Source organism: Sesamum indicum, linkage group LG2 (assembly GCF_026168435.1).
Source record: "Sesamum indicum cultivar Baizhima isolate 11 linkage group LG2, ASM2616843v1, whole genome shotgun sequence".
NCBI lineage: Eukaryota > Viridiplantae > Streptophyta > Magnoliopsida > Lamiales > Pedaliaceae > Sesamum > Sesamum indicum.
This window is the reverse complement of record NC_142658.1, coordinates 15,625,111-15,641,822: the sequence shown is the minus strand read 5'-3', so window position 1 is coordinate 15,641,822 and position 16,712 is coordinate 15,625,111. Positions and strand designations below refer to the sequence as shown.

The 16,712-nt window shown below is 38.5% G+C and overlaps 3 protein-coding genes across 5 annotated transcripts; 1 reads left to right on the top strand and 2 right to left on the bottom strand.

The window, feature by feature from the left end:
* Nucleotides 1-4,839: 4,839 nt before the first annotated feature.
* On the bottom strand, nt 4,840-7,705 carry LOC105155794 (transcription factor IIIA). Of its 3 annotated transcripts, none has more exons than XM_011071751.3 (6): nt 7,436-7,705; nt 7,138-7,266; nt 5,964-6,249; nt 5,616-5,851; nt 5,344-5,487; nt 4,840-5,208 (listed from the first exon to the last, which is right to left on the bottom strand). In XM_011071751.3, exons 1-6 carry the CDS (start codon nt 7,562-7,564, stop codon nt 5,053-5,055), a joined length of 1,080 nt encoding a protein of 359 aa, XP_011070053.1. In that variant the 5' UTR covers nt 7,565-7,705; the 3' UTR covers nt 4,840-5,052. The 3 variants fall into 3 exon arrangements, with proteins under 3 accessions (XP_011070053.1, XP_011070054.1, XP_088733776.1); XM_011071752.3 differs by lacking the exon at nt 7,436-7,705 and adding an exon at nt 6,336-6,483; XM_088877650.1 differs by lacking the exon at nt 7,436-7,705 and adding an exon at nt 6,336-6,494 and having other exon boundaries at nt 7,138-7,264.
* Nucleotides 7,706-7,881: 176 nt separating this feature from the next.
* Nucleotides 7,882-12,509, top strand: LOC105155793 (uncharacterized). The gene is made up of 2 exons (XM_011071750.3): nt 7,882-8,009; nt 8,423-12,509. Exon 2 carries the CDS (start codon nt 8,550-8,552, stop codon nt 12,321-12,323), a length of 3,774 nt encoding a protein of 1,257 aa, XP_011070052.1. The 5' UTR covers nt 7,882-8,009; nt 8,423-8,549; the 3' UTR covers nt 12,324-12,509.
* Nucleotides 12,510-14,542: 2,033 nt separating this feature from the next.
* LOC105155792 (Ubiquitin carboxyl-terminal hydrolase family protein) lies at nt 14,543-16,677 on the bottom strand. The gene has a single exon (XM_011071749.3). It carries the CDS (start codon nt 16,416-16,418, stop codon nt 15,123-15,125), a length of 1,296 nt encoding a protein of 431 aa, XP_011070051.1. The 5' UTR covers nt 16,419-16,677; the 3' UTR covers nt 14,543-15,122.
* Nucleotides 16,678-16,712: the final 35 nt, after the last annotated feature.

Below are 16,712 nucleotides of genomic sequence, written 5' to 3'. Positions count from 1 at the left end.
TTGGACCAATTGTTGATATATCGTTAAAATCATTTGGTATTAGTGATTGTTTAAATAAAAAGATAATATTTATAATTATATCAAACTTCATAAGAGCTCGATGTAACTTATCTTTTTTTAATAATAATTAATAACCTAACAAAAAATGACAATTAAATGAAATTTTAATATTGAATTTATATTTGTAAAGAATATATCATAAGATAATATTATTAATACAATGATGTTGTAGAATATTTTAACAAAAAATCATAAAATGTTTTTTTTATAAAATTTAGAACTTGATGGTACGTATCAAGAAAGCCCATTTATTTAATTTTTAAATTTAGTGAAATATTAAACCATGTATTTATAATTATAAAATATTTTTAGAGCTTATAAAATATAAATTATTGCTCTCAAATATAAATTATAAAATTCAACATAATTATAAACTCGTATGTTAGAATTTTTTTCCCCAATATTTTATAATTTAAACAAATAAACACCGTATAAGTCTTAATCAATGAATTCTTTGAAGCATACTTTGAGGAAAGGATTGAATTTTGTATTGGTATGGGTATACATCACAAGAAAAAATAAATCATTTCGAGGTATGGTATTATGACAAGCAAGACTTACATTAATAAATGTACACCCCACCAAGTCAAAATTTACATAAATGCTTACTCGGGTAGGAGATCGCCATGGTTTTTAGGATAGTCCGATTCGAATAAGTGTTTGAAATGTAAGAAAATGAGCGAACGTCGACTCTATTGGGAGGTCCTTAATTAACTAAGATTTTTTAATGTTTAAGTTAGTCAAGTGTGAGATCGGAAGAAATGATGAGAAAAAAATTATATCCGATACATGATGTACATTTGTTTTAGTGTATCACTGGTAGTGAAGCAGTGTTACTGACGATCAATAAGATAAATCAAAAAAGGATTATTCCATTTTAGTTACATAATTACCACTACAATAATAACCTTACATATACTAATTCAAATATGAAAGTGATGTGTATGACCCAAAAGCTCTTGGCTCAAAAGAGGTCGCGAAGCTCAAACTGGGTCCATCAGCCCATGATGAAGGCGGCCCATTAGAAGATTATCAAAATTGGTCCAAGAAGTAAGCCCAGTAAGAGGCTTGTCAGGTTGTAAGTCTGGCTTCCAAAACCCAACCTAGGAGAAAGAGGACGTACCCAAGACTTTGGACTCCTTGCAGCGTAGGAGTCCTCAAATAAAAGAAGTTATCTTTCAAAACAAGAACGTGCTGATCAAGCTAAGGATAAGATGGAATCGTGCCTTATTCACAGATTTCTTGCCCCTTTTTCTTGGAATTGCAGGTAATGTGAAGAGTCCCTACGAAGAGGGACACGTTTTCTATAAATACAGGCAACATCCCCAACGGGGAAGCATTTCAAAAATCTGGAAATTACTCTGCCATTTTCTGCTGCAGCTCTTATCTCTCACTCTGATCATATTTCTCTTACGAAATTCTTATTTTTATCTCAATTTTGCATTATGATTTATTTCTACACTTATCTATTCTTAAAATCGAAACTAACTTGAGCCTCGGAGTGCTAACGTGTTATTTTGCAAGTCCTATTTCTCAAGTTATTTTGCTCAATGAGCCCCAATTCATCGTCAAGATCCAATACTGTTGAACCTGTGCTAAAATCGCACGTATCAGAAAATATATGTAAATTATTTAAAAAGAGAAAAAGGTAAATTGAATTTTTTAGTAATTGATGAAAGTGATATAACTGAAAGGTGTAAATTGTATTTAATTTTAATCCAAATTTTATAGTGGGGGAGGTTGTTGACCTGCCAACAAGGGGTTTGGTGTGGGGTCTGTAGACAGTGACGTGGCCATTGACTTTGTCTAACTGTGAAAAGGATAATATATTTCTGCTCAGTCTTTTCTCTCTGTTGCTCTCACGTTCTTCTCTGCTCCATACATCTTACTTCATGCCTTATCATCTCATTATTTACTCACTTTGGATTAAATATTAGAATGGGTTATGATTCATTCTGATTAATCAATTAAATAATTTAATTATTATGAAATATTTTTTTTTAATTTTTTCCCCAAGAGTTTAACGGTGCATTCTCAAACTATCTCGACTTATCAATAAACTAGAGTTTGATTTTAGTCCTAATTAGATCAAGTATTATAAGTCGGTCACTACTGTCATGTGTATATCCTACATGAATGAACGGGTCGTACATATTTAGTGAGGTTCGAATTTGTAACAATTAAATTAAAAGCTAATGATTTAGTCATTAGATTATATTTTCACTCAAAAACAACGATTTCGATGATATTGCAACATAATTTTGTGTTATAACCTAAAAGGGTATATTTATAATTTTGCGAATTTGAAAGAATGTATCAGAAATACACCTAATTTCTAGAAGCAAAGCTTACACAAACACCTCTTGAAAAATATTATATTGACACCCTTAGGTGGTGTAGCTGTAATTTTGCAAGGCAGAGAGTGTGTATCTTGACCTAACTTAAGAGGATGTCAATGTAATTTATCTTTTCTAGAAAAAATTGGTAGAGGATATAACTCAACTTTATATGCATCGTAAAAAAATACAAGCAACCCCTTTGTGATATGCAAATAAACACATTACGCCCTTAGAAAAAAAAATAGCAATTACCTCTCCGAGATTATAGAAATACAGAAATTTACCCCTAAAAAAATAAAAAAATAAATTACTATTATTTTTTCGATAGCCTACTCATTCATAACATTATCTTATATACATAAATTAGGTAAAACAAACTTCAAAAATAAAAATAACATAGCAGCAAAGGTTAGTACATTTGGAATCTTCTCTTTTTCCTATTCTTTGTCAAGGAGAGATTGAGAATGAGAATAGGTATAGTGGGAGTACTCTAACTGCTCCAACTATTCTTTCATAAAAAGCTAAGTAAAATTAACATGGAGGACTTGGTCTAAAGCAGCACCCACTGGGCTTCTTGACTGGACTCATTAAATTAATATAGATGATTTTTCATCAAGAATTTTAGTCAATTTGACCATCCCATCCCACTAAAACTCCTTCAAAAATTGACAAGAAGAGAAGCCTTCCAGGAGAAGAAATTTAGGACATTGGAGTTTCAATTCATGTCATAAAGTTTAGATTGTTGTAATTTCTATCACTAGATTAGATTGGGTCCAATTCATAGTGGTCTTACTTACAAAGAATTATCTACTTTATTAGTCTTTTTAATACTCTGACATTATAGTAAGTCTTTTGCAATTTTCTATATGGTCATTTTTTATTTTGTCAGTCATCATCGTTGCACGCAGTCTAACGAGCATATAAAAAAGAATTAAAAGGTGAAATGAAAAAAAAAAGAAATTTGTAATAAGAAAGAAAAAAGTTGAATAAAGAAATGGGGAGTGAGGTGATAAGAAAAGCTATATTAAAATTGTAAGTTTATTAAAAATATAAAAGTTTGTTAGAAAAACAAACATAGAGAAATTTATAGAGAGAGAAACATGGAGTAGTGGGTGAAAGGACTAAAAAATTGTAAAATTATGAGATTATTAAAAAAAACTTTGAAATTAGAGAGAGAAACATAGAATAGTGGGTGTATGGAAAAAAAATTATAAAATTATGAGATTATTAAAATATTTTGAAATTACAGAAACATGGAGCAGTGGGTGAGACAAAAATATTGTGAAATTATGAGATTATAAAAAACTTTAAAATTACTATTACTTAATATCCATTATGTAGAGGCTTACAGCGAAAGGGCCCAATTGGGCTCACAGCCCAAGTCCCCGGAATGGACCTCTTCGACGCGGGTGACATGATATCAGATCAAGGGTTGGTCCATGTTGGATCCACATAAAACTACAATTTGGAATTAATTTGAGTGTTCGTAATCCTATTGTTTCCTCTGTAATACTTAAGACGTCATGGAACGGACTACCTGCACCTAATTTACTAATATTTTTATTTTATTAAAGCTCCTAATTTGTTCTTATATGTTAAAGTTTGTTATTATCTTACGGTTCCTCACATGCAAAAACTATTTGATAACTTTTTGTAATGCATTAATTATCAACATAGATTTTACTTGACATAAATTAAAAATTGAAACTTTGTACAATATATATTATATCAATAGTGATTGTTATAGTTACATGCAACACAAATACTAATATGCAATTTTTATTTTAATTAACAATAATTAAACAAAAGGGAATAAATTTAATTTGTGCATACAAGTTATTGCATTAATTTTCTAAAAGATATGATTAATAGTTAATTCATCACCATAAGTTGAGAAGTTAAATAGATTCTATCAATGAAACGACATTTTTGGTATTACAATAATGTGGCGCAGGTGCATCAAAATTATCATTTGAGTCTAAGAATCATCTTTTCTTTATAATCGTGTACCAGCTGTTATAGCACGTTGTTTTCACGTTTTAAAATATATTATAAATAAGAGTAACATATATAAATCAATACATTACATTTAAAAAAAAAGAAAGAAAGAAAAGAATACTAATCTATCAGTTAATATAAAATTTAAAAACTTGAACAAATTAATTATCTTATTAGTTGATGGGCATTTTTTGCTTCACAAAAAATTAGTGCAGTGGTATCATTAACTGCCATATGTAAATGTCGATGGTCTTTCTTTTTTATATTAGCATAGATATAGCTAGAAGATAAATTTCAAATGAGGAAATTAAGATAAAAATAGGCGGTAATGAATTTCAAATATTTGAGTTAGGATAATGGTCTTTTCAAGAATTGAATTAGAGCAGTTCTTGATTCTGCAAAAAGCCAGCACAAAGATCCAACATACTGAAGACCCCAGCCATGAAGAAACTAACAATAGATTTGGATTTCTAACTCAAACATGTGATATTTCCACTTGATAGATCCATATGCCAAAACATATTTCAACATAACTGGTAAATATAGGCGAATAAAAGATGAGGGGCTGATTAATATGCTTTACCCACCGTTGTAGTCCGTGTAATATATAGGATGATTTGAGAGAACATTTTAGGGACAGCTGAGTGTACCTCTGCTAATCATCCGAGTCTGCAGAAAGTAGCTTACTGACATCTGAATTGGTAGGTGGTACAACCCTTTTCCGTAGCAGAGTTTCAATGGTCGGACGCTTTCGTTTCCTGCCACCTCTGGGTCTAGAGCGAAATTGCTCATCAGACTCTTCAAAATTTCCCTGAACATGTATGGTTAGGGTGAGATATTATTTGGTCAGAATTCATATAAGCTTCCCATGATGCTCTGGAAATGAAAAGGGGGACGTGTAATCAAGGGAAGCTTGTGCTGCAGAAATTGCTAAAGCAAGACTTACTGGGGTATAGACATGGTATCCAGATTTTTTGTGTTTGTCCCTGACATGTTTGAATGCGAATTTCATGTGACAACCTGGTATACTACAGGCATATGGCTTGAGCCCCAAGTGCACAGCTTTCATGTGTTGATTGAGATTTGATTCCTGTACAAGAGACAGACATGTCAGCAAAAAGGATACGTAGTAAGGCAACATGGATTGCCACAATTTAGAGAATTTCTCAAAGCTAGACGAGATGCAAATCAAATGAATTTTGGCGGCCAGAATCTTACAGTAGCAAATGTGTGCAAACATCCCTTAAAACTACATTTTATCCTCTCCATGGAAATGGCTGCTTCATGCATACTAAGATGACGCTTAAAGTTTTTCTTCAGCTGCTTGGATCCACATTTATCACACACAATGTATTGATGACAAGAACAAAGGTGCTCCTTAAGGCTTTGCTTGTTGGTGAAATATTTCATACAACCTGGTTCTGAACAGAAGGCCCCCGCTGTATCCAACTTAACTGCATTCAGAAATGAATTACAACATATGTTCAAAAGGTGGCGTTACTGTATCCCAGAATTTGGAGTTCCCCAAAGTGTCAACTTGCTGGAGCTGAGTTAAAAGTAACTTACCATGCGAATCTTCATGTTTACTCAATTTGGAGAGATATTTAAACACCTTTCCACATCCCAGTTCTGGGCAAACGTATTCTTTTGGAGGCTCAACATTAGTCGAAGAGGATTCTTGGTGCAACTCTTTTATGTGCCGCTTCATATTACCCTGAAATGCAAATCTTCTTTTACATTCCTCAATAGGACATTCAAACAACTTCCCTTGATGTTGGATCATATGCCTGGTCAAGTGATCCTTTCTTCTATAGCTGGAGTGACAGTTATCCACTGGGCATGTAAAAGGCCTCTGCAACAGAACAATTTTACCTTGAGAAACAAGCATAGTCCTATATCCTCAGACCTGAAAGAATGACGAGCGTGACAGAGGCTCACTTGACAGAGCTTCTCAGGCGGTCTCCCACCTGGTACTAATCCATTCAAGGTACTTGATGCCTCTTGCATTTTGGAGTTCTTTTATGTGGGATCCAATGCCTCACGCCAAATCATACATGATCATTCTTTTTGTCCATCCTACTTCAATCTGCAAGGTATCTATTTTCAACAGACACAGTACCAGAAATAACAAACAGTACAATAAAGGATAGGAAAGAAAAAGCTCAAATACCAACAAAAGAATAACTTGGGCTCGAAGGCAGAATATTGGCATTTGGCAACAAAATAATAATAGTAAAAGACTCGGACAATGGTACTTAAAGTTCAAGGTTATCCATACAAAAGCCAGTTGTTACTCTCAAATTTTGACCATTATTAGATTCATCACCGCACTGCATTGTGATTCTCATAATCTGGGACTACATGTGGGAGTCGTGCCTCAATGCTTATAACAACACTTAGCACATATTGCCGCAAATCATAGCATATATTAATATATATATATATATATAGCATATATATTTTCCTTCCATAACATGATTTTTGCAATCTCAAAACCAGAGTAGACTAAATACTTATGTCCAAGCATTCTATATATAGGAAAAAGATGCATGCCAATCAACCCATTAAAGACATTCCTAACATTATGTTTCTCCCATAACACAATTTAACTTCAGCATTCTATCTACTTCTAAGCATTTCCAACGTTCTTTTCCGAAACAACTCAGGATAGTTACCAAATACTCCAAATTAGCAAGTATACGAAAAATTCTTAAATAGAAAACTGAATAAGAACGCTCACCTCTAGAGAATGGCTTTGCATGTGCTGTTTCAGATGAGCAGGCTTCCGGAAACTCGAACTGCACACTTCACAAGTACTCAATTTATCCCCCCCGCTTGTCCCATTATTTACCTCAGTTACATTTTCCTCCTGCACCATCAAAAAACCAAAAAATCATTCACCAAATAACAATCAAACTGCAACAAAAATCCACATACGTTCACAACACCAACCAAAATTACAAACCACTATAGCACAACATCGCAACAAGCTGTTTCTTTCATCGAGATGTAGATACACAATCAAGAAATAAACAAACCTGGTGGTGACTAAGGATATGAGACGAGATGAGAGACTTCTTGGAGCGGCAAATGCCACAGTACTCACAGTAATATCTCCTAATGTCCCTGAAAATCACTACTCGTGCTTTCTCCGCTTCAATTTCCATTCTTATACGTATAAATACGCATCTATCCAGTACACATTGTATGTAGAAGAACAGAGCCGGAGAGCGGCGGCGACGGGAGGAGAAAAAGTCCCAGCTCCGTGGCCGGACAAGAGCAACGAAAGAGCGATATCTTGGACTAGGGTTGGCTATAAAGATATGCTGAAGGAGTTTTTTGTCATTCGCAATAACCTCTCCTTACTTATTGGGTCGGATAAAACTCGGGTCGATAATTGGGATGGCCCAATAGTTCGCTACCAATTCAGCCCGTTCACTATTGTTATCGGGTCGGACTTTACAAAGCGGACGATCCGATATCGAACTCAAAACCGATAATAAAAAGGTTTAAACCAATTTCAGTCGGTAGGGCTCCATTTATACATAGTTCGGGTGCTCTCTTGATCCGTTAGCACCACCCTTGTACTCCACGGAAATCCCAAAAGATCAGGTGAGTTGAAATTCCCAATTCATTGAAATCCCTAGTTTCGTACACATGCATGTTGGGATCTTTAGTTGATTTGATTGTATCCATTTCCGCTTTTTGTGCGTGTCGTTTCTTAATCAATTTTTACGTTTTCATTTTGTTCCTTTATATTTTCCGCGTTTTATCATCTTTGCTTTCACTGGTTTGGATGAAAAATAATATAAAGAGTGGATCAGAAGATATTAGACACTTGGCAAAGCCCTACTTTCTTTCTTTTGGTGTATTTTCTCGCGTAAATTTAAGTATAAGGAGTGCTTTCACGTGTGTATCGGTGTGTTTTCCTTGTGGCTTGTTGGCAATTGATGGAAGGAGAGGTTTTCCTTTTCCCCAATTTGGTGTAGTTTGATCTGTCCTGATTTTTTCTTTCATTTTAACAGGTTTTGGGGGTTAAAGTTAGGATATTAAGTGGTTTTTCTTGAAATACTTGCTGATTTTATTGGCTGAAGGACTTCGACGTTGGAGGGTTTTGTATTTTCATTTCTGAGGAATTTTAAGATCACGAAAATGGATGTAGACACAGAGATTCAGAGGGTCAAAGAAGAGAGGCAAAAAATGGAGAAGGACCTTGCTGCACTCACCTCTCTAACCTTTGATACAGATCTCTATAGTGCAAACAAGTTTGAGGGCTATGAACAATCCATCCCCGTGAATGATGAGGAAGATAATTTGGATGCAACTGAGAATGAAATTGCTAAAAAAATGGCATCATTTACTGCTCCAAAACAGTTCTTTAAGGAGCCCTTAAGAACTGGTGAGGAGGATGAGATATCTGGATTTAAGCAGCCAAGTAAGATTATTGATAGGGAAGATGACTACCGGAGGAGGAGGTTAAATAGGATCATATCTCCAGAGAGGAATGATCCATTTTTGGACAAGACGCCTGGGCCTGAAGTGAGAACTTATGCTGATGTGATGAGGGAAGAAGCGCTAAAGCGGAAGGAGGAGGAGGTGAAGAGGGAGATTGCAAAGAAGAAGAAGGAAGAAGAGGAGGCAAAAGCAAAGGAGAAAGACGTAGAAAAGCCAAAGAAGAGGAATAGGTGGGATATGTCTCAGGATGAGAGTGCTGGGGGGAAAAAGGCTAAGGCAGGGTCTGACTGGGATTTGCCTGACTCAACACCTGGAATTGGGAGGTGGGATGCAACCCCTACACCTGGGAGAATTGGGGATGCAACACCATCAGTTTCAAGGAAAAACAGATGGGATGAGACTCCAACTCCAGGGAGACTGAACGACTCAGATGCAACTCCTGCTGGTGGGGTTACACCTGGAGCAACCCCTGCTGGAATGGCTTGGGATGCCACGCCGAAGCTGGGAGGGATGGCTACTCCAACTCCTAAAAGGCAGAGGTCAAGGTGGGATGAGACTCCTGCCACCATGGGCAGCGCTACACCGGGTGCTACCCCTGCTGCAGCATATACACCCGGTGTCACTCCTTTTGGGGCTGCTGATATGGCTACCCCAACTCCTAATGCCATTATGCGGAGCGCAATGACTCCTGAGCAGTATAATTTGTTGAGATGGGAGAAGGATATTGAGGAAAGGAACAGGCCATTAACTGATGAGGAACTCGATGCAATGTTTCCACAAGAAGGGTATAAGATTCTAGAACCCCCTGCTTCTTATGTTCCTATCAGAACCCCTGCTCGGAAGCTTCTTGCTACACCAACTCCAATGGGCACACCTCTGTATAATATTCCTGAAGAAAATCGAGGTCAGCAGTTTGATGTGCCGAAAGAGTTGCCTGGTGGTTTGCCATTTATGAAACCTGAGGACTATCAGTACTTTGGTTCACTGCTGAATGAAGAAAATGAAGAGGAGTTATCTCCAGATGAGCAGAAAGAGCGAAAGATCATGAAACTCTTGCTAAAAGTTAAAAACGGTACTCCACCTCAGAGGAAAACTGCTTTGAGACAGCTCACAGATAAGGCAAGGGAATTTGGTGCTGGACCATTGTTTAACCGTATCCTGCCACTTCTCATGCAGCCAACGTTGGAAGACCAGGAGAGACACTTGTTGGTAAAAGTTATCGATAGGGTACTCTATAAGTTGGATGAGTTGGTTCGTCCATATGTTCACAAAATTTTGGTGGTTATCGAGCCTCTATTGATTGATGAGGATTACTATGCTCGTGTAGAAGGTAGAGAGATAATCTCAAATCTGAGCAAGGCAGCAGGGTTGGCCACTATGATTGCTGCTATGCGTCCAGACATTGATAATATTGATGAGTATGTTAGGAACACCACTGCAAGAGCTTTTAGTGTTGTTGCCTCTGCCCTTGGGATTCCTGCTTTACTGCCATTCTTGAAAGCTGTCTGTCAGAGTAAAAAATCATGGCAAGCTCGTCACACGGGTATCAAAATTGTGCAGCAGATTGCAATTTTAATTGGGTGTGCCGTTCTTCCCCACTTGAGGTCCCTTGTTGAGATAATTGAACACGGCCTTAATGATGAAAATCAGAAAGTCAGAACCATCACGGCTCTGTCTTTGGCTGCGCTTGCTGAGGCTGCTGCCCCATATGGTATTGAAAGCTTTGACTCAGTGTTGAAGCCTTTGTGGAAGGGTATCAGATCCCACCGTGGGAAAGTCTTGGCTGCTTTTCTGAAGGCCATTGGTTTTATCATACCACTGATGGATGCCATATATGCCAGCTACTATACCAAGGAAGTTATGGTTATTCTGATTCGTGAATTCCAGTCACCAGATGAAGAAATGAAGAAAATTGTGCTGAAAGTGGTGAAGCAGTGTGTGAGTACAGAAGGTGTGGAGGCGGATTATATCAGAAATGATATTCTTCCAGAGTTCTTCCGTAATTTCTGGGTCCGAAGGATGGCCTTAGACCGGAGAAATTACAAGCAACTTGTTGAGACAACAGTCGAGATAGCTAACAAAGTCGGTGTTGCTGATATAGTAGGAAGAATTGTGGAAGACCTGAAAGATGAAAGTGAGCCCTATAGAAGGATGGTTATGGAGACAATTGAAAAAGTGGTTACTAACTTGGGAGCATCTGATATTGATGCTCGGTTAGAAGAGTTATTAATTGATGGAATTCTCTATGCTTTCCAAGAGCAGACCAGTGATGATGCCAATGTTATGCTTAATGGGTTTGGTGCTGTTGTCAACTCCCTTGGTCAGAGAGTGAAACCATATCTTCCTCAGATATGTGGTACCATAAAATGGCGGCTCAACAATAAGAGTGCCAAAGTGAGGCAACAAGCAGCAGATCTTATATCTAGGATTGCTGTGGTTATGAAACAGTGTGGAGAAGAACAACTTATGGGCCACCTTGGTGTTGTATTGTACGAGTATTTGGGTGAGGAATACCCAGAGGTTTTGGGTTCAATATTGGGTGCTCTCAAGGCTATTGTGAATGTAATTGGTATGACTAAGATGACACCGCCTATCAAGGATTTGCTTCCTCGGCTGACTCCTATCTTGAAGAATCGCCATGAGAAGGTCCAAGAGAATTGTATCGATCTTGTTGGAAGAATTGCTGATCGTGGGGCTGAGTTTGTCCCTGCAAGGGAGTGGATGAGAATATGTTTTGAGCTTCTTGAGATGCTCAAAGCACATAAAAAGGGTATCCGTAGAGCAACTGTGAATACTTTTGGTTATATTGCAAAGGCTATTGGGCCACAGGATGTTCTCGCAACATTGTTAAACAACCTCAAGGTTCAGGAACGTCAAAATCGTGTGTGCACAACTGTGGCCATAGCAATTGTTGCAGAAACATGCTCACCTTTTACAGTTCTGCCTGCATTGATGAATGAATACCGTGTGCCTGAGCTCAATGTTCAGAATGGTGTTCTGAAGTCACTTTCTTTTCTGTTTGAGTACATCGGTGAGATGGGTAAAGACTACATATATGCAGTAACTCCATTACTGGAGGATGCTCTCATGGACAGAGATTTGGTTCATCGGCAAACTGCAGCTTCTGCTGTTAAGCACATGGCGCTAGGGGTTGCTGGTCTAGGATGCGAGGATGCTTTGATCCATCTGATGAATTATGTTTGGCCTAACATTTTTGAGACATCCCCACATGTTATCAATGCGGTCATGGAAGCTATTGAAGGAATGAGGGTTGCATTGGGAGCAGCTATTGTACTGAACTATTGTCTTCAGGGACTATTCCATCCCGCAAGGAAGGTCAGAGAAGTGTACTGGAAAATCTACAATTCTCTCTATATTGGTGCGCAGGACGCGCTTGTTGCTGCTTATCCGGTACTGGAGGATGAGGAGAACAATGTTTTCTGCAGACCGGAATTGCATATGTTTGTCTGATTTGGTATTGCAGAACTTGCGGCTGTGTATTTTTGCCTATTAAGGATGCCGGTTGCTATAAGCGACGGAGTCATCTTATTGTTCCAATATGTAGCTCAATCAGCTTATTAGGTTTCCTCTTGGTTTGATTTCTATTGTAATAAACCTTTAGTTGAACTTATGGAAGAGGCAGTTTTTGGCTTGCAACCATGAAATTCTATGATTTTTGCTCTTCTGTTCGGCCATTTGGGCGACTCTTGTTCTGTGGTTGCGCACGGCTGTACTGGACCGCACGGCTGTACTGGAGAAAAATGTCATAGTTTTATGACTAAAGCTCTAAACCGGGATCTAATTGTCTTGCTGTGAGTTGAGTGAAATAAAAACATATGTTTCTTCTTGCTACTTAGAAAGACGGCGACTTGGGGCTGTAACAGAAGTAAACCTTGTTTCGTTCCAACAGTTTTAGTCCATTCTTTTCCTGCATTTAGATGTTGGCATTGGGTTAGCGCCAAGGCTCACCTTGTGACAATATCAATAGCTACCAGCTGCTACTAGAACTTTGGATAAATGATCCTAGTTGTTGAGTATGTTACTATGTAGTCTTTTAGAGTAAGGCAACATAGGCTGTCAATTTCCTTTCTTTTGCTTCAGTGCTTTTCTGTTTTCTTTCTGTGCAGAGAATGGTGAAGTTTCATTTATTCGTTGTTGTCCTCTTTTGACTATGAATCAGACTACACTAAAGTCCACAATGGTAGGTGCTAACGTCGAATTTGGCTAAGCTAATCTATTAAGCAGATATAATGGAGCACAAAAGTATGTTTAGAAAGATCGGAGGAATGCCCACTTACTTTTTATAATCCCTTCTGGTGGAGAGTTGGAATCTGTTACTGTTGGTGTCTACTATTGTACTAATGGCCAAAAGAGCTCTTCCAATAATAGTCAAGCTACATATTTATGTGCGAGTTATTGCTACATCTCAGATAACCAAAGCAAGACTACCTCTACATCGACCGTTCAGGGAATTTGCCTTTTCTACCGTACATTAGTTGCAAGAAATTTAGGAACATTTTGCTGCTCTGTCATTTTATCTTCTAAGTTGACAGGCCCTGTATAAGTATTAGTTCGGATTGGTCAGACCAACGTCTTGCCTCTGTGAATGTTGAATTTGCAGGTTGCGCTGATGCAGAGCCATTCAATAACGCATTTATGGTGGAAATGGTGGTTGCAGGGAAGTGTGCACAACTCTGCTCCATCCACGTACTTGTAAAGGCATATGCAGCATTCCTGCATTGTAAAATTAGTCGCACGGCTAGTTAGAATTCGATTGCACGAAGCAAAGGAAAAAGAAGAACAACGTGAATGGCTACATTAGCTCAACTTTCAGAAGTTGGGACCGAGTCCAAGATATTGAGATATGCAGCAATAAGAACAACAAAAAGATGTGTACCATATGTTTAAGGATAATATTACGACTCAAAAAGGGTTCGCAGAGGCACATACATGCACAACGCAGATTCTCATGTTGCCGGGTTGGATGAAAGAAACGGTAGATACTTAAAGAGTCCTCAGGGTGAAGAGTAAGCTCTGCCGTGGAAACACTATTGCCATACATTGTTAATTTAACTTCCTTCTTGTCACCCTCGGCTGTCCCTAAAGTATTAAGCACATGGCCCTCAGGTTTGCTGGTTTAGGATGTGAGGATGCTTTGATCGATCCAACAAATTATGTTTGGCCTAACATTTTTGAGACATCTCTACATGTTACCAATGCTGCGATGGAAGCTATTGAAGGAATGAGGGTTGCATTGGGAGCAGCTATTGTCTTCAGGGACTGTTCCATCCAGCAAGGAAGGTCAGAGAAGTGTACTGGAAGATCTATAACATCTCTTTATATTGGTGCGCAGGACGCACTTGTTGCTGCTTCTCTCGTGCTGGAGGATGAGAAGGACAATGTTTTCTGCAGATCCAAATTACATGTGTTTGTCTGATTTGGTATTGCAGCAAGTGTGGCTGTGTATTTTTCTGTTAAGGATGCCGGTTGCTATAGGCAACAGTCCTCTATTGTTCCCATATGTACCTCAATCAGCTTATCAGCTTATTAGGTTTCCTTCTGGTTTGATTTATATTTTAATAAAGCTTTAGTTGAGCTTATGTAAGAGGCAGTACTTGGCTTGCAACAATGAGATTCTATTGATTTAAGTTCTTCTGTCCAGACATTTTGACGATGTTGCAATTGCTGTATTGGAGAATATTGTTATGCCAGCTTTGAACATATCCAACTGTACAGCTCAAAATACAAAGACACCAAGATCGATAGTTCATGTCAATTCCACTTCAAATACAGATTACAGCCTGAATAACTTTCCAAAAATTGGAAAAGTGGAAGTGCCATCTTGCATGCTTAACCCCCACCCCCTTTACCATAATCCATCCTCCTTTCCTGCACGGCAGCTGTTTGCTCAGTATAGGAATACAGGTTCCAGCAGTTTCCACCAGCCAACCGTGGCATCAAAAAGAATTTTCAGCCACATATACAATCTCTGATGCCAATGATGAACCAATACAAGGGATTCTGGTTGAAACTGAAGCCCAAATGTAGATAAACAAAGCAACAAGTCATGAACCTGAATCTTCTAACATGTTGTGAGAAATGATAACAGCATAGCCTTCTGGGAAGTATTGTTCAAGACTTATACAAAGTCCCAGTCATTTCATCTGCCAAGCTCACTTGGCAAAGTTACTGAGAATTGCATGCTCCATTGCAAATCCAACATTCCTAGAGTCGTTTAACTGCCTTTTTACTCATATAGCCCTCTAAGCTCTAACCTTGATAATTGAAATCACAACCATGATTATTGCCAGAATAGCTCTCTAAAATTGGAATAACAAAGTCACCATCTTTTCTACCACCTCCATCCTCATCATTCGCTGCATCGTTTCTATCTTCTCCAGCTTCCTCTTGCTCTCTCAACTCCCTGGTATTGCGACAACCCAAAAGTAAAAGCTCCAACATTTTCCTCCGAACATCATAAACCATATTTGTTTCAACCAAACAACCTCCACTATACACTTCCCTTAGAAAAACCATTAGAGTATTCCCTCTTGTCGATATATAGAAAATCCCAGGATGCTTCAAAAGAAGCTCGCGCAAATTAACCTCTATTCCAAGATCCTTCCTAAAATGCGCCAACCTTTCTACCTCCACCATCTTCTCCACCGTCAAGCACAAAAGCTCGTGAATGATTCCCACAGCCCGTTTCTCATACCTCTCAACCCCTCCACAAGTACGAACTCGAACTTTTTCCACCCTCTCATAGGGCTTCACATACGAGAGCCTCTGCCAATTCCTCAATCTCTCCCTGAACCCTGGAACTATCTTGAGACCTGTTGGAAAATTAATTGGAAATGCATATTTCGTCTCGAACTCACTCAACCATTTCTCTCTGAACTCTTTTTCCCTCCACTTTTCAACCTCTGCTGAACAATTGAAAGCCCTTTCATTCTCATTCCAATCAACCAACTCCACTATCTCCAAGTCTATCATTCTAAATATCTCACCATGCTTTCTAATTACGGATTCCCTGAAATCTTCAGGCAAACCCAGTTCCCTTCTCATCAATCTAATTGCATGTAAATGAACTCTACCATTCACAGACATCGACAGAATCCTCCTTATCTTAATCACATTAACATTCTCCATATTACATACAATTTCCTCTTCCAGCTTAAGCAATTCCACAAATTTCGACGTAAATTTACAGCACAAATTCCTTCTGACAGGGTGGGTAAATACCTGAAAAACATGTGGGTACTTCCGAAGAAACTCGCCGGGAGAGAGGGTATTGACACCGGCGTGAGGGACCCACCGGGAGAGCAGCTGTAAGGAGACGAAGGGCCCTCGTTGCTTGGCGGATACGAGGCTGTAGAGGCCGAGGATGAGGGTGAGGCGGCGGCGGTGGAAGGCGAGGACATCGAGTTTGGGGTCCCGGGTGCGCGTCTCGAGGCGGGTCTGGGCTGTGTTGGCGGGTTTCTTGAAGCGGGTTTGGATTGTGGCAGTGAATGGGCCACGGGGAAGTGGAGAAAGGGATGTGCTGATGAATCTGTCTAAGATTCTCATAACGCCGGAGAAGACACACTTCTTTTCTCCGGCGACTAACACGCTACGCCGCCGTTCCCCTCAGCTGGACACCGCACCATTGCAACGTCAATGGAGAACTTTGGTGTTAAATTGCCGGTATCCATTACCTTAGGATCCTAAGAATTGAAAGAAGTCTAACATATCATGTGTATAGTGCTTACTTTAAAGAAAATGGAGTTGGAAGATTGCCATTTGCCATAACCATCTTGTTAATTTAAAAACGCAGCACCAAGGTAGAGTATAGTGGTTAAAATGTCAATTTCGAATAGTTGA

Bases quoted from the DNA above. Each gene is read 5' to 3' on its own strand.
- LOC105155794 (XM_011071751.3), bottom strand. From the start codon at position 7,564: ATGGAAATTGAAGCGGAGAAAGCACGAGTAGTGATTTTCAGGGACATT. The intron at 7,267-7,435 runs GTTTGTTTATTT...TTGATGGTGCAG, and splicing joins ATATCCTTAGTCACCACCAG to GAGGAAAATGTAACTGAGGT. The intron at 5,488-5,615 runs GTAAGATTCTGG...TCTCTTGTACAG, and splicing joins GTTTGCACACATTTGCTACT to GAATCAAATCTCAATCAACA.
- LOC105155792 (XM_011071749.3), bottom strand. From the start codon at position 16,418: ATGAGAATCTTAGACAGATTCATCAGCACATCCCTTTCTCCACTTCCC.
- LOC105155793 (XM_011071750.3), top strand. From the start codon at position 8,550: ATGGATGTAGACACAGAGATTCAGAGGGTCAAAGAAGAGAGGCAAAAA.